At 34.1% G+C, this 27204-nt stretch overlaps 1 protein-coding gene across 1 annotated transcript in view; it reads right to left on the bottom strand.

Moving 5' to 3' along the window:
- The window catches only part of LOC128669759 (uncharacterized protein), a 77803-nt gene extending 53561 nt beyond the window's left edge, over positions 1 to 24242 (bottom strand). The window contains exons 1-2 of the mRNA XM_053744840.2: positions 24181 to 24242; positions 1600 to 2876 (exon numbers count right to left, since the gene is read on the bottom strand). Coding sequence (XP_053600815.1) covers positions 1600 to 2338 — 739 coding nt within the window. The 5' untranslated portion in view covers positions 2339 to 2876; positions 24181 to 24242. The remainder of the gene's footprint in view (positions 1 to 1599; positions 2877 to 24180) is intronic.
- Positions 24243 to 27204: the final 2962 nt, after the last annotated feature.

Below are 27204 nucleotides of genomic sequence, written 5' to 3'. Positions count from 1 at the left end.
TCAATTTTATTAGAAGATTTTTCTTACATCACTAAATACCTTAAGGCCACATAGACACAAATTGTTTTCTTTAAACATCACGCATCAGTGGCGATTTGGAAAAAACAAGAAAAAGAACGGAGTATATATATAAGATTTTGCTTATTTTCGTGAGCATTACGCACTTTTAAAGTATGTTTTCAAAAATTATCATACAGTTTTAACATTGATAGCCATGTAGTACTGTAATAAGCAGAATCACCAATCAATCTACAGTCAACACGTTGTTATCTTTACAGTTTTATGGTTGTTACTTAATATTCCAAAGTTATTTAATCGATAAGAAATGTAAACAGCAACTGTTTATATTTACGTCTGCTAAAGGTTTTGGGTGTCTCGACAGATGGAAACTTATTGAGTTTGAACAACTAAGTTTAAAACAAAAAAAGAACGTTTTACACTCAACAGAGGGCAGAAAAACGATGATAATGATGATGATCTATTTATTATATGTAATTGTAAAGCCTTTAAGCGCATAGAATGATAAACTCGACTTACAAAATATACTCGTATTTATTCTTCAAGATCTTCGTTATCTTGATACATATTAATTAATTATTAACATCTTGAATCTATAAATGATTTATGTGTAAAACGAAATACTAGTTCGTAAATAATTTATAACATTTCATAATCGAGCCGATTTCTTAATGACCGCCTCACTAATCGTCAAAGAATTTCCATCGGCCAAGTAACGATTAAGTAAGTCGAATTGCATGTTAGGACATCATTCGTTGGCGTCGATTGCTTCGTGTGCAGTGATCACTACCAATGCTTTCGAACATCTGTATTTATCGAATACAATTTTATAAATAGTTGATTTTTAGGTCACCTGATTATTATAGATGTCTTGAAAGACGCTCAAGTTACCTCATAAAACTGAATTTGAATTCACCAACAGGTTAAACTTATCCTTAAAAAGACCGGAGTTAACGCAACGGGTCTTAAACTGACACCAAAATTTGACGTACACTTAGAACTATTGGTATTAACTAACGTAGCGAAATACAAGCTAATAATAATAAGACACCTTCTTAATCGGTTTAAAAGGTATATAAGTGTAAAATGTCACGCTACAGACATATTTTCATGATAAAGATAAGAGCTTGGCTGTTAAATAAGAGCTGTCTGTTTGACTTTCAGGTCAACGTGACACGCCTATCTTTGTGACCTAAAACTAATGATAACACCGTGTTTCACACAATGTCTTATTGTATTAGAGTTATTCGATAAATAAATTAAAATAAAACAAGGAGCTAAGCAAATCCATCAATGATCATTATGATACATCATTATTCATACTATAAAGTAATTATGTACATGAGTTTTATTAAAACTCTCACTAAACCGCAATGAACCTCGAGAAATTACCTGTATTGTTTTACAATTGATGAACATTTATTTAATGACTGCACCTCATTAATCGTATTTTCAGTGTCTATTTATAAATTAATATTGATTGACCTTGAATTTTCTTTTTCAAATTATTTGAAAGCATTATATTAACAAATGTTATTACAATCAATGGTATCATATCAAGTTATCGTAAAGTTGACTCACCTCTTGCCCAACCGGTGAGCACGTTGCCAAGGTAGGCCACCTTGTAGACAGGATCTGGGTCGCTGATCCTCACGCTGTTGGTCCTCCTCAATAGCTTCCCGATTCCTCTGGACAATCGTCCAATCGCACGAGCTGTGAAGTCTTTACCACCAATCCCATCACCAAGACTCACTTCAGCGGGCAAAATAGACTTGACCTGACCATTCTCATGCATTTTATGACCGACCAATTTGGGCATCGCCAAAGGATTTGACTTCTTTCGCTCAGGCGTTAAAGTTTTTGCCTGGTTGACGCTGTACACATTGCTGTGCTTCTTGAAATGGTTTCCATCTTTGGTTTCCGTGTCGTCAGTCTTGTCAGAGCTCTTCAGAATGGACAGTCTTCCATTAAGATTCTCGCTCAATGAGTTGTTATTCAGATTGTCGGTATTTCCATCACTGAAACGTCTTTCAGAGCTGGAATGACGTTTCATTAGCGATGGATTCCTCAGTAGTATACTCGTTTCACTCGAGCTCCTGTTCTTTAAGATGTGAATCTTCTTCACGCGAGAGACAGAGTAGTCAACTTCATCTGTGCTGACGGTTCTCTCAGTTTTTCCTTCTTCGTCCAGGAAGCGAACTCGCAGGCCATTACTTTTGCAGTCACCTGTTTTTTCCGCATCTTGCAGACGCTCCGGTTGACTTTTTGCGCTCGTATCTAAGCACTGGCGCTCGTTTTCACTTAGAGTTCCGCGAGCCATGTTTCGCTGTATAGACTCCACTTTTTGTCGTCTTATTACATTCTGGCTCGCGAACTGCTTAGTGAATTTATCCGTTATCAGTTCCAAGGAGGCCGTACGTTCACGGAAACTGTTTTGAAACACCACACAGCAGTCACTTCCCTCGCTCGCTGTAGCACACACAGAGTAGTACACACCTCGTCCATTAAAGAACGACACCGGTTTGGAATGTAGCCTTCTCCACACTTACTCAATGCACTTGTCCGTCTGGAGAAAACTCTGATAAAACAATATTAAATCATCCAATTTATGCACTGATTATAAAAGAAATCACTAAATTATTTGTCAGTTTCACGACTGTATACAAGAATATTTTCGAAACGAGTTTATAAAGAGTAGAGGCGCGCGACGCGTGCGTTCATAGCGACTCGCGGCGTAGGAATGGTGGCGCGGAGAGGCGCGGCGTGCGCGGGCGCAGACCGCTTGATCCAGGCTTTGATTTAATATTTTAATGATCCAATTCAACTTGCGATGTCGTCGGCGCGGTTCGCTGGACAGCCTGGAATAATAAAACTTGACTTTAGTTACGGGCTGTAAAGGGATTAAAATAGAATATTCATGTTAGTTTAACGTCAATAAAAATATCGGTCTAATAAAGGTAGAATCCTTAAAGAAGAGAGTTGACTATAATTTTTTCCTGTATTATATACAGGAAAAAGGTACAGTAGTTTGTTTCTATGTGCTTTATATAAAAAGAGAAAAAAATATATTCTAAAATACAAATTTTAGAATATATTTTTTTCTCTTTTTATATACACAACAGGAAACATTAATTATCATATATTAGACATGATTACAAATAAAACATTTTTGTCTAGTTTAGTGTCCGCCAAAATGTTACGTTACTATCTTCCATTATACAGTCTTAAAAGAAGCTTTCCTATCAAAATCTTAACGAGGCTTTTATAACTTTTTTTTCTACTTTCTATTATAATTGCTCACAAGTTCTATTTAGCCTTCACCTACCTAATTATACCTACATACTAATAGTCAGATTTTTATGAAATTCGAAACACATATCAACACATCAACCTGGTATAGTACAAACATTACTCTTTCCGAAACTCTCAATACTTTTTCACATGCGTGAATGTTGCACAAGAAAAAATCAGGTACAAAACTCTTATTGGTTTGACATACAGACAAGCCAACCAGATATCTATAGCTATGTGATAGAATCAGACAGACACAACACAATCAGCACCACCTGTCCGCAAACAATGCTTGTCCGAAATATAACGCTCCGGCACGTAGTGCGATAGCGTATTGTTGATATGTTGCGCAATTTGTGGCGAGCGATGGTATTCCTGCGCTTTGTTTTGTGATAAAAGAATAAGATCTAGCCTTTTGATGTTATTATTCAATCACAATTTTTAGGTCACTTTCACATGCGGCCTAATGTGTTTGCCTTCAAAAATATTTTTTCTACCATAAATTTTAACCATTGTACCGATTTAAATTATTGTCTCACCAAAAGTTGTGGGAAGACTATAGTAGAAGTCATAAATATATAATTATTATATAGATTGTAATTATAATAAAAGATATATTATTAAATGTTATTGGAATTATTATTTTAATTTTAGGGGTTTTAATTGGTGTAGCTTTTTTGACTTTATTAGAGCGAAAGTTATAAAGGATATATTCAAGTTTTTTAATTTAAAGATATTTAAAAGACAATTGGCCTGTTAGATTAAAGAACTTTTGTATATTTTGACGAAGTAGTCGTAGGATACACTTCTGTAAACTTTTATTTAGTGCTTCGACAATTTTCTAGAGATAATAAAATTGAAATATTATTTTACGGTCGCTAAATATTAATATTCTCAAAACAAAAAGTATCATATAAAGATTCAATTTATCGCCTTGAAACTGAAACTGTCACAAGGATAAATATTTTTATGTTTATAAGGTATGTGATTTAAGTGGATCCTATCCCCAACCTAAATCGCTGTTTAATAATAACATCTTTAAAATAGGTCACACCAAAACTTCTAATCTAGGTATTAAATAAATACATTTGAATACGATTATCATTGCTATTACATGAAATAATTTAATTTCATCATTCCTTTTTTACCTGTAAATAATTGTTCACGGTACAGAGGTGGCGTCGCGGTTTGAAGTCCAAATGAAGTACTACTAAGCTAATATTCATGATCATGTATCATTATATGTAAATTTACACATTACAACAAAACAATTAATTGCAAATTTACATCATCTAATGTGTCAGGTTTGGGATGAGGTTGTGGACAAAATAAAAATATATTATTTTATGTGGACATCATAATTTATTCTTGTCTACAGTCTACATTTTCTTGTATTTTAGATTCATAATTGAATAATCAGTCCTTTCTTTCTCTATATGAGAGAGAGAGAGAGAGTGAGATTGTTTTTGGCCTAACATTTTCCACACACTAATCCATAGCATGGAATCTAAAAAATCCGCAATATTGAAAGTAAAATATAGATTGTGCTACTGGCACAGGCCAAAGGCTTTCAATTAAAACGGGAATATTAATTGCGAAACAAAAATTAATCTTTTAAATATTTTATCTTTTGACAAAATTGGTTGTAAAACTAAGTAGTTGTGGCGGCTGAGAGTGGGTTCAAATTCAAATTCAAAATTCTTTATTCAATTTAGGATGATATACATCACTTATTGACGTCAAATAATTACTTAAACTAAGTCTACTGCCGACTTCCAAAGCGCAGGTGAAGAAGAAGCGGCGCAACAATCTTCACCGCAGCCTTTTCTGCAAGGACGTCAATTAACAAATATAGGTCTTATAAATATATTAAAAATTAGGAGGACGAATTTACATCATTATTAAAAATGTCAAAATTTGAATGAATTAATAAAATAAAAGAATATAAATGACGATTTATTTTATGGACATATTTTTCTGTGCGAAACCCTCCTCTCACCCTTTTTAAATATTACGTGTTTGTTGATGTGTGAGTACTTACCTAACCCAGTACTAGCGACACAACCAGCTCAATACACCTGTCGCGTCACTCAATGTAATGAGCCCATAATGACTAATGCTCACGCGTGCATAGATAATTCAAATTGTTTATTTATGCTGGCAGATTGTTAGCACCTCTTAGGAATGGAATTATTTTCCATACAATATTTGAAACTTGCATATTTTTAGACTTCAATTTCATATACCTAATTTCTTGTGCTGGACGGTATTTTTTTTAGAGCTACCTGCCTAATTCCTGACCAGGAATGTTCTGCCGAGAGAAAACATAGGACTCTTCCCTTTCGTACGCTCTTGGCAAAGCAGTATTCCTGTCCTTAGTTTGCGCTATAGTTCGCCAGTTGACAATTCTTCTTTCAAGAGTCGCTCCAGCTGTTCCAAGACCACCAAAATAATATTAGAAATATACCTCTAACATAGTTCCGATCGCAATGGACGTTGGGCTTTAGCAGTGTTTATAATCTCACGCTAAATATTGTTCGAGAGTTTGTTTGGCAGGCCAATGTCAATAAGGTAGTTTATAAAGTCGTCGGAAAATTATTGTAGCATTTATAATGAGAATAAAGAATATGGAAATCTTCTCAGAGTAAGGAAGATTAAATAAATAACACAGAATAAGTAACCCGTGGATATTAATTAACATTTATGTACCTACGCATCAGTGAAACCGACGACCTAGGTGGCGCAGTGGTAATGTTCTTGGCAGTGAACCCAGAGGTCCCAGGTTCGATCCCCGGTCAGTTGGTGGAGAATGATCTTTTTCTGATTGGCCCGGGTTTTTTGTATATATATATATATATATATATATATATATATATATATATATATATATATATATATATGTATTTGTTATAAAATATAGTATCGTTGAGTTAGTATCCCATAACACAAGTCTCGAACTTACTTTGGGGCTAGCTCAATCTGTGTGATTTGTTCGAATATATTTATTTATTATTTATTTATAGTGAAAGCCGTCATGTTTGTCCCTGTCTTGTCTTGACGGCTAAATCAAGACTAGTTTATACAACCGTAAACCTCTACACGTGTATAAAAATATAAACAAACTGAGCAGAACTACTTACTCTATTATACCGTGGCGCTACTAATAGAATAGCGGCAGTGCGACTGTAAGCTTTGTGTATAATTGTTAGTATTTAATGGAGGCGATTTGTTGTATGTTCTTTCCATCCCAGAATATGACTGCTCCAACCTCTTGTGGATGTCGCATAAGAGACTGGGACAGACTATTTCTATATTTCCATCAGACCAACCACATAGGAAAATTATAAGGTGTTAAGGTTTTTTTGAGCGTCGTTTGTTTGAGCGTCGGCACGTTGTCATTCGTCTGAATGGACCCTGAGAGAGAGAGACGTTATAACACTGGAACATGGAAATTACCATAAAACAAATAGTGCTATACATAATAACATAAATACAAAATTCTTGATTTCCCTTGAGAGGAAATAGGGAAAGCTCAGCCCTAAAAAAACGTCTTATGTTGAATTTTGATCATAATTCTACGCAAATTCAAGCTTAGACATCCTCAACTCTCGAGTGATATCTTGAATTGTCTAGACATACATAATTAAGGGATGTAGGTACTCCACTTATCTCTTTCTCTCAACCTAGCATGTCACCACCGCCGTGAACATTACAACAACTTTCTTCCTGACAACTCTCTTTGGGATTCTATTGTTGTCGAACAGCTGCCACGTCTATCCCTCACACGATATCCACTTGAGGATAATAGTGGTAAAATAGGACCACTTTATAACCTACTAGCTGCGCCCTGGGGCTTCGCTCCCGTGGGAATTTCGGGATAATAAGTACTGTATGTTTTTTTTTCCATGTTTTTTTCTACCCGTGTATCAAATTTCAAAACAATCGGTCTAGTAGATAATGGTGAAGAGGTAACAAACAAACATACTTACTTTCGTATTTATTATAAGTTGGGATATTACCCTACATATCCTATATACTCACATATCTGATGGGAATCAGACACCAATTAGATATATGGAAACTGTGTAGTAATTCCAGCCATAAATCAGCGCCGACGTAATGACTAGCCTGTCATAATGCGACCAGCGAGTGAAAGTTTCTGGAGTATTTGATGTCATAATAAGCGGCTAATCGCACTTTTTGTGATAACAGGCAGGTCAGTGTCTTTGGACATTTCGCTTTTCATTCACTCCTTTCTATGTGCGTAATCGCTTTTAAATGTTTGGAAATAAGAAAAAAAAATATGAATGAAGAAAATACTATGCAATTTTAATAATTGATTTGGAGATGTGATGTTAGAAATAGAACTAGTTTTAAGGCGCTATTCATTAGTTGATATGTTGTATGATGACTACAGCTGTCTTTATTGAAGGACTGTTTGAGGAATACGATCAGAATATTTATTCGTATTTCTGAGAAAACAAATCATCGCTGTATTAAGGTAGTACATTGACATACGTTTTACCTAAGTACCTAATTATAAGGTCCTCTGAGGATATGCCATATCGTGTCAAGTCATAACAAAATTACACACACGTAGGTCAATAGTTTTTCAACTATAAGTACCCTGTATGATTGGACATTGTAAGGAATATGACAAACATAGTTTTCCTTGAAATTGAATTTTCTTTGAAGCCTTAAAAGAAACAAATAAAGTTTTCCACGTTTTTATAAACAATTATCACCGTAATAAATTTCCGAAAAAGCCTTATTGTGTTGATGGCAAAAAGCCAATTTTCTTGTTTTTGTCGCGATGTAATTAGTGTGGAGTTGAACCCGGGCAAGGCCGGGGAAATGAACTTGAGTTTCATCGTTCATTAAGGAAAATTAAGTGGAAAAACATCCGGCTAAATTTAGCAATACAGTGCTCGAAACATGTTGATTAAAGTGAATAGGAATTAATAGCTTTGTTTCTAGCGTTCGTTATATTGACAATGGCTGTAATGGTCTATGTGGAAAATGTTGGAGAGGTACAGCATTCGAGTTATACTTGCTATGATGATAATGTGACGATAAATTTGAAGTTTCTAATGAAGGATTTACGAACATTCAGTGAGAAATATAGGCTTTTGGGCTGAGGTAACTTTTATTTATTTATTTAGCAAAAAAAAGTTTCGGGCTCCATACCCACATTTATCAGCTGATTTTTACATGGGAATTTTCAGCTCAAAATTGCAGGCTTTTATTTTATTACAGATAGCAAGACGCTCGTGACTGTTGAAATTAAACAAAGTATTCGACAAAAACACTCTCTCATCTCAGCGATTTCTCGGTTTCTTCCCAGCCGTTGAGCGTCGAAGCCCACATTCGACAAAATTATTTCAGTTTATTAGGACATAGGCCCGTTGAATATTATCAGTGGATCATTTTGCTTTTATACTCAAAGGAGCAATGAGTTTGCTCAATTAATTAAAAGTCTAAAAAATCTTAAAATAAAACACAGGTTCGCACTCAGCAAACTGAATTTGCAGATTTAAAGCAAATCCTTAGAATTACAAGCTCAGTACGCGGTGTCAATATTTATACAAGTTAACCTCTTTTGCTTAAGCAGGGTAATCCAGTAACCTAATTAGACATACGTTGACTGTATGATTCTTGCTTCAATTTCTATATAACATATGTGGTATTTGTCATACAATAACTGATATCGCAAACAAAGAGAAATGCTTTGTTAATCTCTGAAACCAAATCCGTGTTCGCTATCAATCAGCAAATTTAATCTATTCAAATTAATTGCAAATTCGTAGTAATTACGAGGTAAGTTTGTGTCAATAGCGCAGAATATTCCATAAGATCCATCATTATGGAATAAACGTGATATTAACTTTTATAGATTCAGTATCACGTATTTATCCCTTACAGCGCCAGGACTTGCTAAACTCAAAGGCCCCGTTTAACAGTAAGGCATAGATTAAGTAGTGACAGGTTGTTAGCCTATCGCCTATCAGAAGAATATCCAGTTTATCGCCACCCACCCGTGAAAATATTCATATGTCATTGAAACTCTGTGATTTCATAAATTACGGAAATTTCGTGAATGGAAGTTGAAATGCGATATCATAAAATGGAGGAAAAAATCACATTTATCAAACTCCATTCAACATACAAACGCGTGTGTTATACAAAGTTGGAATTATTTTGATATAAGAAGAATTTATAACTACAAAAAAGCTTTTCTCTGAGTACCTTTTATAACATTTAGCAGATAGCTTACTTTGATGTCACTGAGTGATATTAAAGTGACACAAAAATCCTTTTAGTAGGGAAGCAAATTTTATGTTTTTAAAGGGCCATGTCTATTTTCTTTAGACCTGGAGATAAAAATAAACTTAAATGTCTGCTTAAAGATTTTTGAGATAATTATTGTGTAATGTTTAATGTTGTGAGTGGGTTGATGTGCAGTCGGCTGTACATTGGAACATGCGCAATAAGTCCGCCTGGGACGTCCACTTTGTATGCACAATTACATAACTCCTGCGACTCCATACGTGCAGGGAATTTTGATGTCAATGGCTATTTCCGTGACTGATTGCTATATTTTGTGTTCATGCAATATTACCCCCGACTAAGTCGTGTCTCTTGTCGTGGCTGTGAGGCTGTCTTGGCTGAGGGTCGTGGTCATTACGTGCAACTTTCTTGGCACTTGGAGTGGTTGGCCATTGCGTTCTTCATTTCACACATATGTCAATAATCAACCAGTGTACAGGTTTCCTCACGATGTTTTCCTTTATCGGAGGCAAGTGTTATTATCGACATAGTTTAGCTAGTCAGTCTAGTTTTATGAAAGTATACTTGGAAGCATCCAAGTAAATTTTCATGAAAATCTATTTAGTTATCAGAAATTACCTTTTTGTAGATAATGTGGGGATGATTGTAACGTGTATGTCATTGTAATATTATTTACTAGGTTCTTTATCTTATAGTTAATCAGTTTTAATTACAAAATATGATACAAATTTTCGCACGGCCGAAGTCGTCCCTCAATAATACTAAAATAGTTTTTTTCGTAAATTCCTCAAAGTCTTCAACTATTACTGTAAATAAGAAGATATAAAGTGAAGGCTAGCTTTGATATTGAGATGGAGTCATGTTTATTTAAATGTATGGGTTTGCATTACCTCGGGCACTCAGAACTCAATTCATCCTTTAAAAGGACCTGCGATTTAAAATACCAACTATAGTCGATAGGAATAGAAGAGGTGGACACCCGCCTGTGAACTGATAGGTCTCAGGTTCGAATCCTACTGGTACGACTTGATGGATGACACTCCTTCGAATAGAATTGGTATTTTAAATTTCAATAAATTTAAGTAATATCAGAAAATAACATCTAAACAAACACATTTTTTGCTATCGAAGTAATCAAATGGGGGACAAATTAGGAATAGAAGTTTCATATTTCCACAATCAGTGATCAGTGGGACAGATAAAATAGAGCACTATTTTCACAGTATATTTTAGTAGGGCAAATGAAGGAGGCAGATGGGTATGAATAATTTCTATCTGCTCCTTTACTTCGCTTCCAAAATAATGGTTAAAAGCAAACAGTGATAAAAGCAGCACTAAATGCAAGATCCACAATGACGCCGTACTCAGACACCATGCCGACGCGAATGCGTGAATATTGCGTAGTTAATATGAGTGCTTTCATTTGCCGCAATGAAAATCCAGCAATGTATACCGAATCCACCAAAGTTTGCGCCAACTGTTCGGCGACAGTGTGAAGCCGGCATAAAGTTGCTGGCGCGTATTTCGGCTCGCATTAGACCCATCCATATCGTCCTGATTTTGTGATGTTTCGAGAACCTTGTGCGGCTAAATAAACAGTGTTCTAGCTTTGCTATTTTTGTGTAATATCCTTAGGGAAGTAGGTACAAATGTTAGTCGTGAGTCTCGTAAGCGATGAATCAAAAATATAACTTGAAGATGGCGGGTGTTGTATTGAATTTGAATCGAGGCGTGACACGCGTACCAATGGATAGACAGAATGACAGCATGCACTGCGTTTTATAACTCTATTACCGGCTCAACCAATTCGCTGTTATTTTTATAGGATTGTATTACTATAGTTTTGTGTATCTTTAGATTGTGTTTACTGACAAAGCAAATAAACCACATCACAAATAAACCTGACAATGTTCATGAAATGTGGCCGCCATCACGTCCACAGGTACTGCACATAACCGCAACGTAACTATTATATAACACATAATTAATTTTATATATAATGCAAATTATCCTTGTTCGGCTGATTGCTCATTATATAATTAATGTTTGGTATTGACGGAGATACGAGTCGCGTACGTTTAATTAGTTTTAAACTGCAATTAATTAAAATCTCTGATTAATTTAATTTCACAATCAGCTCTAACGTTGTTTGTTTATTCAGAAATGTAATAAAAATGTTTAATGTATTTCCGATATTAGTAAAATTCGATATTTAAGAGTCCAACGCACAGAAAAAGAGTTACTATATATTTAACGTGAAAAATCATGCCGTACACGTACACGGATAGTCAAACAATACGGAACACGGATTGTCTATTGCAACGCATTTTCAACGCGCGTTGAAAGAACGCCCGTTCGACCGAGAGCTAAACGTAGTATATAGTTATAATTGTGTTACTAGAGGCAAACTATTATTACAGTTCTAGAAGCCTAAGATCACGGAATTATTATTATTATTTAATGCCAGTGCTAAGGTGAGATGCAAATTGATAAGGATAATCGTAGTTGTTGTATAATTACACAATAACATAAAAAATATATGCAAATCGGTTAATTATCAAAGTCACGTTGAAAGAGAAATTATGTTTTTTTTAATCGTCGAAGAATTTCTCGTTATGCCAAGAAGACTATTTCCTCGAAATACCTCCACACCTCATAGTCTCTTTATCTCATCAGATCGTGTATACACATGCATACACGGTCATTCAAGGTCACTCAGGATTGCATTTACGGTTACGACGCTTGGAAGCCCGGAATCCACTTAAAAGTAGACTTGATTTTTATCTGTCCTGAAAGATTCGATGTAGTTTTAGAACCGGCCGCCTGCCTGAGTCAACCCTCTTTGGGTATAACAAAGGTTGGGGGACTTATTTCTATATTATGTAAGGATATTATATCGAATGTTATATGCTAAGGATCCTATCACGTCTTTCTGTTTGTCTATATTTCTGTATGAGCACGATATACGCAAAAACTACCGGACCGGTTTTTGTATGGTTTTCATTATATAGATGATACCTGAGGAACTTTCCTCCTTACATAAACCATTATGTATATAATTTATTATGATTTTAACCGAGCAGAGCCAGGACAGGCCGCTAGTCTATGATAATTTTAACATAACTTAATAAATTTAAATGCGTACAGCACTAATTTCTGGAACAACCATTCGGATAATAAAATATGTATTTACTTTGGCCTAGTCAACATTACATAAATTGTTCTAATACATACATTCTTGTATCTTGTTCTTGGTGTAGTACAATATTTTAATTACTACACAAAAGAACACAAATGTTAATATCCAAAACGATCGGTATCGTTTTGGATATTAACATTTGTGTTAGTTCACGAATATTGTAATTTGCAACAAAGATACTAACAATTTTTTTTATTACAAACAATTAAATATAAATGAAATATATACTTCTCTAGAACAACCGTAAACAACAGCTGATAATAAAGATCTAAAAATAGTAACTAATGGTACAGATGAGGGAAAACAAATAAGCAACAAACAATGTATAACTGAGCATTATGACATAAATTACAGCCTTGTGTTTCTTCTTCAATCACGTGGAGATATATTCGTTTGTAATTTGATCTCTATATTACAGTGAAATAAGATTCAATTTAGTTTAAAAACGTGGTGTATTTTTCACGTGTCTGCAACAGTCTCTATGGAAAAATCTATAAAAGAAAATATTCGTTATCATTGTAATAAAATTTACAATTAATTAGTTCCTTCCACTTTGGAACTTTTCCTTATTTTTCTTGTTTTGTCGTAAATATTATAAGAGAGATTATTGTTTTTTTTATATTTAATAGTTTAGAAAAAGTTTAATACAGGTAGGTTTTGGTACAATTGGTTTCATGTGAAAACTCGCTTCGTATCGAATTTCAACCTCGATATCTACATAATATCGAGAGATCAAACCAAAATATACATTAAGATTTTTTTAGTAAACAGACAAATTAATTGTCAGTACAAAGGCATAACGGCGAAGCCTTGGATTTTATGCATATTCACATGACAAATATTTAATTTAAATGATATTTTTATAGGCCAAGGCCTAATTTACTCAAAGACAGTATAGACTAAACGAACCAATCGCTCAATATCGCTTAAGCCTATTGTGTTCTCAGCTTAAACCTAACACGACAATGTTACCGACAGTCCTGCATGTTTTGTATAGTGTTGTAATGCATTGTGCCTATTGATCTCCAAATGTAAGTATGGGACAATGGTGTGACGAACTGTGTAGTTCTACAGTTAAATCGAATCGAATGGCACAAAGCTGACTATAGGATGTTGAGTAAGCCTTTATCTAACTAACAAGGTAAATACCTTGTTAGTTAGATAAAGGCGAAATCGAAATCGAAAAGTTAACAATTTGTTAACTTTTCGATTTTCTCGGCAAATTGACATTCTTACTCACAATAATTCTAAATGTAATTACAGTAAGCCAAATTTTCATTCGAACGAGTTGCGTCGTGTTACGGTTGCAAAAACATACGGAAAGTCTTGAGTCATTTCCTTCTTTGTTTTAATTTGATAACGGGATATTTGTAAATATCTGTGAGTCAGTTAATTATTGCTGCATGAAAAAGTAGCAGAGATTATCAGCCTATACAATTCAAAGGTTGCAGGACTCCTTTCTTCTCTCTTTAAGAAGTTAATATATAAGACACATTTCCTGTTTATAGGTACATAATATAGGTACTTATTAACGTACATTTTTGTGCTTCACGTTTTTCTCGTAAAATGCGTAATTTAATGCGCTCCCAAGAATTTAATATCTGTCTTGTCCATAGACGCAAATGTATGGCCCTTCCCACGGCCACATTCTATAACTACTTACGCTACGTTATACACCATGTTGCATTATACAATATCGAGTTACTTTTACGAAACTCGGTAAAACTTACCCTCAGTAAAGCTTCTTTTGCCCTGACAAATTAGTGGTCGATAATACATAAAACCAACATGTAGTGTAATGAAATTTAACTTCAAATACCTAAACCTTTTCAACAATATAAATCGTATTTTACATGTTAATACAATCGGCGGACATGCCCTTTGCCCTTTCCTGCCGGTTGACTGGAAGATATCCCTCCATGTGTCTTTGTGTTTTCTTATGCAATAAAGTTATTATAAACAAACTAACAATTGATGTAACTATTTCTCTACTAGCGGCCCATCCCGGCTTCGCTTCGATAAAATCATGATAAAAACGTTTCGTCTGTCTTTATGCAAAATTTCATCAAAATCGTTCTAGTGGTTTTTAAGTTTATTCATTACAAGCAAAAAAAATGAAAATCTCTCTTATAATATTAGTATTGGATTTCTGCTAAATTTGGTAACTTCACATTATTTAGATTGATTAGTTGAAGCCGTTATTGTAGTAAACATAATATTTAATTACAATGTCACGACTGTAACTTGCAAACAGATGTATAAATCATATAAGTTGTTGGGAACGATCCAGAAAGAGTGATGGGAGTAAGTATTCTTAGAGAATGCAAAGAAAATAACTTATTTACAATTACTATAGAATTAAATAGGACCCTACGGGCAACGGAAGTCATCTTCCCCTTGGCCTGTCTCAAAAGCTAGCTTGGCCATAAGATATTGCGTGATATCTTAGTTTTGATGAACTATTGTTGTAAAATCTCTACTCATGTGAGTGCAGTTACGTATTTATTTTCGCGAAACCTTCCCATAACTTTCCCGAGTTCAGCTCTTAATTAGCTAATAGCTGAACTATGTGCTTGGCACCTTGTTTACGATGTCCAACGTGAAAAGACACCTAATAAAAATAAACTACTCATGCAATATAGGCATTGAAATGTCTCTCCAATTGATTGAGCTTTCAGTTAATCAACAAAGTTTTATCATAATCACAATAAATATGCTATTGGTGAATAAAAAGACAATATTTTGTAACGTTTTCTGATTCAATGGTAAATAAAGTGGTCAATTGTTTTTTTTTTAATTCTGCTCGTGAACATCTGTGTCTTAAACGATGGGAAGTCAAGCTTTTAAAAAAAAAATCGTGAATGTACAATAACTATTTTTTCATAATTTGGTGTATTACAATCTGTCTCAAAGACCTTTATGGATCAGGAGACATTCAGCAAGAATTTGGTCTTGATGTATGTTCGCGCGGCTTGCTGATGTGATATGACATATATCTTTGCGTCACTTGGTAGGAGCAAATTATTAGGGTATTTTTATTTTAAGTTCGCGAATTCTTGGAGATATTTTATTCAATACCTATGTGAATTGAAAGTTAAACCTTTTGTACGGGCTAACATGAATATACATAATTATTGTTTTATAATAATAATAAATAGTTTAAGGATCATTACACCGCTGAATAAGATGAATTATTTAGTTATTTCCTATCTCATGTGCCAATGAAATACCCAATCAACGTGTAGTCGTGTAGCCAGCCTTACATCAAGTCTAGCTCAGCCCATGCTACAGATAATAATGTTGGGAAGGGCAAGGTCGATCCGCGGCCGACCGATGTCGCCCTGGGGATATATTGTGTGTGACAGCCACGGGCTAACGGCCTGGCAGGTAATTTGTCTGTTTCAAAAGGCCTAGTTTTAGCCTTATTCGATACCTTTTAGACAGTTTAGTTTACAAAAAGTTGCTTAGTTTAAAATATTTTTGAACAAATAAATAGATAACATATTATCATCATAATATCGTTATCATTATATAATATAAAACAAAGTCGCTTCACGCTGTCTGTCTGTCATACATAGAATAAACGTCTGTTTATTCTATGTATGACAGACAGACATATATCGTCTCATATATAGTCGCTCCCCTCTGTCTAGAGGGGAGCGACTATATATGAGACGAGCTTAGTTAGATCTTTAAAACCACGCAACGGATTTTGATGCGTTTTTTTAAATAGAAAATGTGATCTATATAAGTTCTTGCAGGTCTACCATCTGGTGCTATCAATAGAGTTTATCAATTTTACGGAACGATTCAAAAGCAGCGCAGTACCATTTAGGAACCTGAAATGAATCGCATTGGTATTAAAATACAACTTGGGCGATGTAGATTAGTTTAGGTTGTAAACTGGATTGTATCAAAATATAGAGTAGGTTCCGTGTTCACCAACAGACACGGGAGACAGCCATTACAGAGACCGACCTGAAACTAGCCGTTTTTCAAAACGCCCAATATCGGTCGCGCGCCATTTCTGATTATTTCTGATCTATCGACGGTAATACGTTGTTAGTTAATGGATTATGTCTATTAGTGACGGTCTTGTTAATATCATACATCATTATGTAGTATGACTGTCCTGGGTGTCCGTGATTTTGAGACGTAACTATACCCGCTTTGTTAGTGTGACTTGCAATTAACTATTTAAATGTAGGTATACTTATGTGATAGATATAACAGCAAACCTTCTCTGTAAAAAGAAGATGCTCGGAAGAAGTACGAGGAAGCTTCTTTTGACGACCTCGGTGGCGCAGTGGTAAGGTTCTTGCCACTGAACCGAGAGGTCCCGGGTTCGATCCCCGGTCGGGTCATGATGGAAAATGATCTTTTTCTGATTGGCCCGGGTCTTGGATGTTTATCTATATATGTATTTGTTATAAAATATAGTATCGTTGAGTTAGTATCCCATAATACAAGTCTCGAACTTACTTTGGGGCTAGCTCAATCTGTGATTTGTCCTAATATATTTATTTATTATTTATTCTCCCCAAAATTTGAATATAAATTGCTTACTTAGAAGTACAAGTTCGTAGGTAATGTAATTTTGTCTATACTTATAAGCTTTCATCAAAGATCTACTACTTAGTCTATTAAATTCCAACTTATGTTACTGATTTGTATGTTAAAATATATTTTATTAACAAAAATATTTTTCTGCGCCAAGTTGTTTTGTTATATACTTATGTCTTGTTGTATTCAATTTGTGACAAAAATATCATCTCCACGCTGTAAGTTGTGAGGAGCTGATGGGAATAGACCATGGGTGGGTCCTGGTGCACCATAAGTATGTTATTACCATAAGAATGATCTTATGGTAATAATGCATTGACATGGGAACGGAAACGACGTGGAAAATCTCACCTTTGTAATACAGTTGGAATTTGACTATAAATTATTTGACTACTGAACAGGTCATGTGAAACTCAATAAAAAGTTTTAACAATTAGTTAATTGAATAATCATCAAAATAATGAAACAGACAAGTAAAACTTCCAGATCCACATGTTCTCTCGAACTCGGTGTGACTCTGTCTACCCCGTAAACATAAAGTTTTTAGTTATCTAGATATAAAGTGTATGCAACCCCTCGTTGACGCGTAATTTACCGGTCGACCTAGTTTCGGACATATTGATTAAGCCTTCCGTACAGCACAGAACGATGTTTATCCGACCAGTTAAACTTATAGCTTCAGCTTAATAAGTGCACAGAACAAAAATGTGTACAGCGACAGTATCACATTTTTATCTCTGAATTTTTCTCAGTTTTATTTTATTCCTTATGAAAACTAAAATGTTATTTCACTTACTGAGAAAACACTTCTTGCAATTGAGTTATTTACAATGAGCGTGAGGTCATCAAAAATATGTTGTTAGCTATCGTGTATGAGAAAAATCTCCTGTTTGTAATCATGTCTCTAATGACTTTTACAATCCGTTTGGGAGGAGAAGCAGCTGGCATATTGTATATTTTTCTTTTCCTTCCAGAACAGCGCGGTGGACTAAAAAGAAAATCAATTTCCAAATTAACGGAAGGATCAAAAGAAGAGACCTTTACATAAGGTTCCTGATAAGATATTTGATTTTATTAAATATTTATTACCCGAGAAGGTATCACCACCGCTGTCTCTCCGTCTGTATGCTGAGATCTTTAAAAGTTCGCGACGGATTTTGATAGGGTTTTTCAAATAGATAGAATGATTAAAGAGGAAGGTTTAGGTTTGTAGTTTATTATGGTTTTACCCAAGTAAAGCCTGGACGAGCCGCTAGTAAAAATTAAATTTTTTGTTTATTTTCTTTTGAAGCCAGTCTTATTATTATAGCAGCTGTTTCAATGTTTGTGTCGCCATTATCGTTAAAGACGTTTTCCAATAACCATTTTTCATAACTTCGATCGACAAAAAGCTAAAACGTGTCTGTTATATCAGAATATCACGTGCCAGCCAGCGGGATCAAAGGGAGATACTGAAAATTAAAAGTTTCATATTGGAAATACTTTTTTCCAGTGAGTAGACAAACAGGATTGCAGGACACATTTATGATCGAGAATATTGATATACTCGGTCGTTTTAACATTGCAATAATATACTATAACAGTCTTATTAATGTAGGCTTCAAAATATGAAAGTCGCCTCGTCGTGATATGGGGAGAATTTGCGTGATTGTGACAACAAAGATACACCGTTTAACATGAAAACGCAAAGTACGCCATTTTGTCTGACGTCAGCGGTACGCCGATTAAAATCAACTTCAAATTTGTTGATGCAACTCACCCATTAAATGACCTTTGTTTAATCATTCACTTTGAATATCAACTAAATATACCTTTATAATTTTTTGTATGCAAATTCATTCCTAACACGCTCACAGTGATTAATTCAACGCTTCACATCTCGCAGCCCAGGTCTTTGATCGCCACTTACCGACGCAGCATGCACATGCAATGAAGCGGCCATCAAAGCCCGTATAATCAGAGCCCAGTGAACCACGCGTTTCCCTGTCCCCTCCCCTCCCTTGCCTCCTCGGCTTTCCCCCGACTTTCCTAGCTTTCCTCAAGGGGCGGCGTTGTCGCTGGACCTGGTGTGTAATATAGTTTCCACTTTGATGCTTGTTATCGTGTGGTTTATTGAGCAGGTTATTGTTACGTTGAGCTGACTAAATGTAGGTTTTACAAAATGGTGTACTACGAGACATTGCACATAGCTTTTCCCGTGGATATATTGCATTGGCAAGAATGTGTGTTGAAATTTACTACAGAACATAATCTAATAAAATGATAAATTGCAAGCATTATTTTATATGTTCTATATCATACTCCGAAAGATGTAAGAGATTTATAAATATGTACTATAGATAAAGTAAATTGAATTTTATTCCTAATTTTTATTCGATAGTAACCCCAAAATGAACGTGAGATGAGGGCTTTTTAAACTGTATTAAAATTTCAGTGAAAGAGCTACCTAACCATTAAATCCTAAGTTTTTGAGATGAGCCAAGATGAACTGAAGATTAAAATTGATTGTCATCATCAATCAATATACTAACTTTTTCATAGCTGGTGGACAGACAGCCGACAGCATAAAATATTTATATTTAGCATGTTCCTTGGAAAGCGTAGCGGAGCACTAAAGGATTTCTCGGAATTCCTACAGCAACAGGAGCATACAAAGTCGCGCAAAAGCATGAAAGCAAAGCCTTCATTTTAACACCCTTCGTCTTTACACAGAATGACATGGAATACTTGAAAATTAATTTGTGAAACGACGCCGAACCAAAAAAATCTATTAATATATTTTTGTTAATATAGATTTTAAAAAATAGAAAAATGAAGTTTTATGAAAATTGCCAGTTATCGATGTTATGTTACAAATATAATATACCTGGAAGCAAAAAAATTCATAATATTGCGATGCCCTCACAAAAATAGAATGGATTCAAAAATCAGATTGAGATTTAGCCATCAGGATGTTTGTCGTTTCAAATAAAGATTGATTGTTCTATATATATTGCTTTATTATCCGGTGGGAATAGCTTAGTACGACGTGTTTCAAGACAAGAAGAAACAAAATATATATATATATATTATAAATTATTAAACTATTAGAAATTTTATAATTTTAAACTCTTTAAAAATATATGATTTTCTGTCTCTTTTTTTCTACAAATTAAAACATAACCTTGCTATGGTCTGCAACGAGGCTACATCTGACAACGATAAATGTAGTTTTTTTTAGGAGCTTGTCTTTTTACTATACTTTGAAAAAGCTTCAAGTAAACTTTTAGGCAAAGACATTAAATAACTAAGAAGCTAATGAAAAAATCTAGTATTCGTCAAAAATAAAGCAAATTGTTTTTCACGCAAAAATATCCGTCGTATTCCTGCTTTTCCAAGTATAATTCATTCTCCTGTAAATGAACGTTACCGCAGAAGGCGGTGTGTCTTCACTCGCCTTGCATTAGCTGTAATACCCGCTGCAATAATTCAATGCAGTCTGCTAGCAAATCGCATTTTCAAGCGCACATCTGAACTCGCGAATGAATTTTCTATATACGAGTATAAATTGTAGGAAAAGATGCTTCTCCCTGCTTGATATATCTACGCCACAATCGCTGAATGTAGAATATAATATCTTTGCTATTGTTTTTGAAGCATTAGTGAAGATTAATTTAAAAATATATTGGAGTTATTCAAGAACTTCGTTTTTCATCAGCGCAGTCTAGGGTTCCATGCGTCCATAGGCTGCGGTACTGGAAGTAATATATAATCTGTGGCTGTGATCACTACTTTCCATTAGACGTCCATATGCCTGTTTCATATTCATTAGTATAAAAAAATCACGACTAATGCAATTAGTGAAAAACAATATTGCCGGGAAAAAAATGCTTACAAGGATAAGGTCAGCTTTTGTACATTTTCCGTATTATAGTTTTATTACTAAGAAGGTACAGTGGTACCTACTAAATACGCGGTGACTTTTGTGCAGTAAAGGATCAAGATCCTTAATTTAATAATATAATATTTTTTGTAGTTCAACTGAGATCTATTTATAATATCAGTCACACCTCGTGAATAGAATCCAGTATAATCCCATAGTCTCGTGTATCTCAAACAGATCGGCAGAGTTCCCCACAATACCGAGAAGTGTAATATTCCCCGTCAAAGGAGCTCGAGGACCACAATATAACGGAAAGGTCGTGACATTCAGCGACTGCGCTATAAGTTGGAAAATTATAATAATAATGTACTTCTATTCTTACAAACTCACTATACCTATCCTATCTTACTAATCCTAAGATATTGTGAACGTTAAATATGTGCGAATGTTTGGTTAGATGATTGTAGAAAAACCCTATCGGAGATTACATAGATACGATTAGAATGAAATATTTTTTTGTTTTTGTGTCAGATGCCAGGAAGAGATCCCTCCATGGGATTAATCCGCGGTTGTTATCACCATTTCTGCTTTTTTATATTTATTTATATTTTCTTATAAGTACATTAAAGTTTTAGCAAACAAAACATACATCATTACATAGTATGTAGACTAGTTGCTTCCCGATGTCTATCTGCTTATATTCTTAGATCTTTAAAACTACCCAAAGGATTTTTATACGGGTTTTTTAAATAGAGTGATTCAAGAGGCGGGTTTAGGTGTATAATTCATTGTAATACTACATATTTACCACGACGTAATTATACATGTATGTAATTATACACGATGAAACATTTAGTTTCAACCACTATTTGTATCGATGTTGCCCGCAGGATGGCAACCAACTCTAAACCACTATACTAGTGTATATGTCGCAGTAAGATAGAAAAAGCCATATATTTATTTATTTATTTATTATTTATAGAAACTTTATAATATCATAACAGTAATAACACTAAAGCGATGTTATAAGTACATGAATAGGTATATATAATGGGTATTACATAAAATATATAGGTATATAAACAAGTAAGATACATTTAATATGATTCCACGTATTTCCGAACGACAACCATGATTGTTGACAGGCTATCATTAAAGACATCTGCTACAGCGTTCACAATACTTATAGCTCGTGACAAGTAGCAAACTTAAGTAAATTGGTTCTAGCGACTGGAACGTCAAACAGAGCGGGCCGGCGCCGCGCGAACACATACTCATTGGGTACAAGCGACTGCATCTTTGCAAGCATCTCCGGACTATGGACCTGTCCTCTAAATATTTTTAAAATATACTTCATGAGGGCGAAGTCTCTTCTCACCCCAAGTTTGCTGTATGCAAACATACCTAAGATGAATAAGCTTGGATACATCAAGGGATAGTAAGGGTAGACGCCACACTCTTTTAAATACAAAAAAAGGGCAAAATTATTTTGGATTTTCTCCAACATATATAGTTATGGATATATATAGTTATATCCACAGGGATATATAACTATATTACCGGAACATAGTTCACCTAATATTTGATTGACTTGTAAATTTTCTCACTCGTAAAAGTGACCAGTGAAAGGTTGGAGTAGAGGAAACTACTTATTGGAGTCAAGTTTAAACATACGAGCGTTTTTATTTGTTTCTCTGATATGTATGAGAGCGTAAGACTTCAAACTTTTACAAGTTTATTTTTAAACTGTTTGCTTCCTGAAGCTTCGATTCCGTGTAAATATCTGGATCTGGCTAAATAGCACCATTTGTCGTTCTGATGAAATTTTGTAAATCGGGTATGTAAGTAGTTCTAAAATTTGATCCCTATACACAATCTTAGGAAATTTAAAAATTTTAAGATTTGAAGTATAAAAATAATGTGCGACAACCTTTATGTGTCGGTTTTATTAGTCTGTGCACAACACAATGCAAATAAATGGAAGTTTTATAGGCATTTAATTTTATTTAAACATAGAACAATTTGAATGAAAAGAAAATATTTATCTTCGCTCTTTGCAAACAAATATTTTCAACACTGTCATTGATAATACACCAGTAATTAGCATAGCCACGTGCGCGTGCGCACCGTCACTAAACCATGACAGTGACCTTGCCTCGGCATTGTCGTGCAGCGCGAGGGGGGGGCATTGGATGTGATTTATTAATGAATTCATTCTAATTATGCTATAAGTAAATTAAGAAATATACACTCGTAATACTTCCTTAACTAAAGTATACTAGGAAATAATAAATTGCTTACAAATAGTAACATTATTGTATAACCAATGGCCCCTTCCAGCTTCCATAAACCTCGACTTTCCATACTAAGTCCGATTAGCCAACTTTTATAGGAGACCAAAAAAATTGTTATTTTTTGACGTCGATTTCTTTTGATATTAATTGACTTACATCATCCGTATCTGAACTCAAAATTTGTGCAGTGCACAAAAATTATCCTATATAGCAATCCAATGTATCGTACTACCTCAACACTGACAGGGAAAGCCGGAAAGTAAATAAAACTTGTCAAGAGAATTAAATTAGTTCTCCAATAAATGTCACTCAGTGTCGCCGCCGACGAAAACAAATGAAATGCGTGTTTGTTGATTGTGTTTGTGAGGACAAACAATTATACTATTACCTACAGAATCTCATCACACAATTTCTATTATATTTAATAGTAGTTATTAGAGTCCATAAAATAATAACTACAAAAGAAATTTCCTTATCACTTATCTTTCGAAAGGTAAAAATCGATTTTAAATCGAGTTACAATAAAGGTTTTTAAAAGTTTTTAATTTCGCATGAGGCTTTAAAATACTGCACACGTCTTTGTAAGCTTTTACTTATTGTGATAATGCAAATATGAATTAAAACAAGACTACAGAAAATAGACGAAAGCTTTCCCAATAACTCACCGTTCAATTCGAAAGTTTGCAAGTTGCTACGAGAAGCTACGAGACCGCAGCGCGGCGTAGAGGGCGGCAGGCGGTTCCGGTCGCCGCCGACTGACTGAAGCTTTCACGCCGCGAGCTTTCCGAAGCTCTGGAAGGCTGAAGTGCCATTTGTACACAAAATATTTGAACAGTGCCATTTGCGATATTAAAGAGTCATTGTGTCATTGGTTATAGAGTATTATAGTTTTAAAGTGCTTTTTAGAAATTGCTTTTTAGAATTGTTTGTTGATCTTGGTGGAAATCAGTGAGGAAATTTCTTTCGTTGGATACAATAATTAAAGAAAAAGCAACTATTAATCGAAATATAAAAAGCGAAAATCCAGTAGGCCAATAAAAATCCTAGTGATAGACCAATTAAATTTACGGATCACAGCACTGATTATGGAGCTACAATGCAACAGCTCGCACTACAGCTCAAGATTTTTTAAAAGTAAAAAGCAGTTAATAAAACCTGGGAATTGAATTATTAGTTGGATTTTCAAATGCCTATTTAACCTTGACCTTGAAAGCGAGGTCCCGGAATCTAATAAAAGAGGGGACAGAAATTAATTCGTTTGAAGATACTCGATGTCGGATTCCTCTGAAGATTAACTCATTTCAGGATCAAATTGATGTGTTTTAGGCAAATTCTGTTCTGTAGCTTTATTTTTGGAAGTCACAGTATTGAGACTTTGTGTATTAAAAAGTGACCAAGCTTTTACCTGTATAGTGTTTTTAATCAAATTTATTTCCCTGTTTCTGGTTTAACAAACAATATTTTAGTAGTAAGAGACGAGACCGGACTGGCTTACATTGCCATTACTTTCTTCTGCTTCATTTATTTAATACTAGCTGTGGTATTGTTTGTTATTATAATTTAAACTTTGTTATATTACAAAAAAAAAACAAACATTTTGTTAATCTATAATCTTATAGCTACCTGAATACCAAATTTCATAAAATTGACCGAACTGTTTGAGCGTGAAGAAGTAACAAACATACTTTCGCCTTTACAATTTAAGTGGGATGGAATATTTTCTTCATTAAGTATCTAGTTTCTATAAAAATTCAAAGTTTTGAATAAATATATAAATTTCGATTTCTCTTTTTCCTTTCAATAATGCCTGTTTGTACACATTGAAATTTAAAAAAATTCCGCAAATAAAATTCAATTCCAACTCAATCCAAACATATTCCTGATCTCTTATTATTTGTGATTTTCAAAATGTCTACTTTTGATTTTCCTTGTCGTTTGTTTTAGGAATCTGTAAAAAGCTTTCAAATGAAGCTGAAAGACATCGATCCATATAAAAAACAAAAGTTCATCATAAATGAACCAAACCCAGGCACATAGTGAGTGGTATCGTAAAATATTAATCAAATCAATACCGGAGTCAATGTAACATGAATCACGTTGGTCGGCCCATCACAATATGGCCCATCACAATATATTCGTAAAGGTAACGTACCTATATTCGTGCACGTCTGTTATGTTTACATATTAATAAACAAATAAATAAATAAATAAGATTAGTTCAAAACTGTTGTTGAATGAAATTATGTACTGTATTATCTGTATACTGTTTGTGCGCCTCATAAATAAAATAAAAAATATCTAGTCAAATGAAATAAGACGTATGCTTATTCATGACTACTATATACTGGGAATTTCAGAATTTTAAAATAGTAGACTAGAAAGTCTACTATATCACTAGAAAGTGATATGCATTTTTTTTAATCAGACTAGTAGTTTCATATATTATAGCGTTTAAACAAATCTTGTATTGAAGTCACTGTGTACTTCCGAAATGACAGTTATGAAAATGAACCAAAGAAAATTATGATATGATTACTTCTTCTGTGAGGTACAGATGTAGGAATTTTAGTTAATTCCAACAGGATTGGTTACTATCATCATATAATCAGGTCAAGAATAACTGTCGGTAGGTGTATTTCTTTCTTTGCGTGTTGACAAAATTGTTAGGACAAAAATCTGTGTAACGACTGGAAATTCAGTCCATCAGATAAGGTCTGTTCTACACAACAAAAGTAGGTGAACGTTGCGTAGTAGGCTGTAAGGCTATGAGACGCTCAGTGTTATGGCGACCTGACATTGACCCATTAATCAAATATGCTCCGTAGAGTGTTTTACTTAGATTACAATTTAGATATAATAATCCTTTTTTATCACACCTTGAAAATCAGCTCATGTTAGATCAAACTGAGACATGAATGATTGTCATTCAAATTGTTATACACTTAATTTGTTTTAGATTTGTTATTTTTAAAATTTTAAATATAGAGTTATTAAAAATATTATTATTATTTTCGTTGGCTTATCAAGTCCATGAGAACATATAGGGCATTATTGTCATCAAGCTAAATCAAATGGCTTCAAGCTAAACAATGAGAACAGGGTGACACCATACTACTTCTTGAGTAAAAAAGCTTTCCGAAACTTTAAAAGCACTAAAAAAGTATAATATTATAAGAAGCATTGATCAATTAAATCTATTTTCATTACGTAAATGCATTATAGTAGTAATTTTTTTAACTCTGTTGACTTCAACTATTTAACGGTTTGTCGTACGAGTATCATCGACTCGGATCGTATCGATTCAGATAAATATAGGTGATTGTATTGGTGGGAGAGAAGCAAAGGCTGCAGCGGCCCAACATTGACCTGTCGTACAATATTCAGAAGTCTCCTTACAAATAGCTAAGTAGTTTTAGAAGTTTATAAGAAGATAGGTATTTTGTATTGAGTTTGGAGAGCTAAACTATTTAATAATATTTAATAAAATACTCGTGGGCATCTCAATATTCGCTCGTTGTTTTATATATGTTTCAATGAAAATATGAAAAGTGACCTTGGTACCTGCATTTCAAATTTCAATGGAATCAGTCGTTTCTGAAAACGCAAGTATAAATGTAGAAATATATACAAATATTTCTCTTTTTTATAGTATCGTATTACTTACTATAAACATTAAATATTTTATTCAA

This window comes from Plodia interpunctella, chromosome 5 (genome assembly GCF_027563975.2).
Source record: "Plodia interpunctella isolate USDA-ARS_2022_Savannah chromosome 5, ilPloInte3.2, whole genome shotgun sequence".
NCBI classification, from domain to species: Eukaryota; Metazoa; Arthropoda; class Insecta; order Lepidoptera; family Pyralidae; genus Plodia; species Plodia interpunctella.
This window is presented reverse-complemented; position numbering and strand designations above follow the sequence as displayed.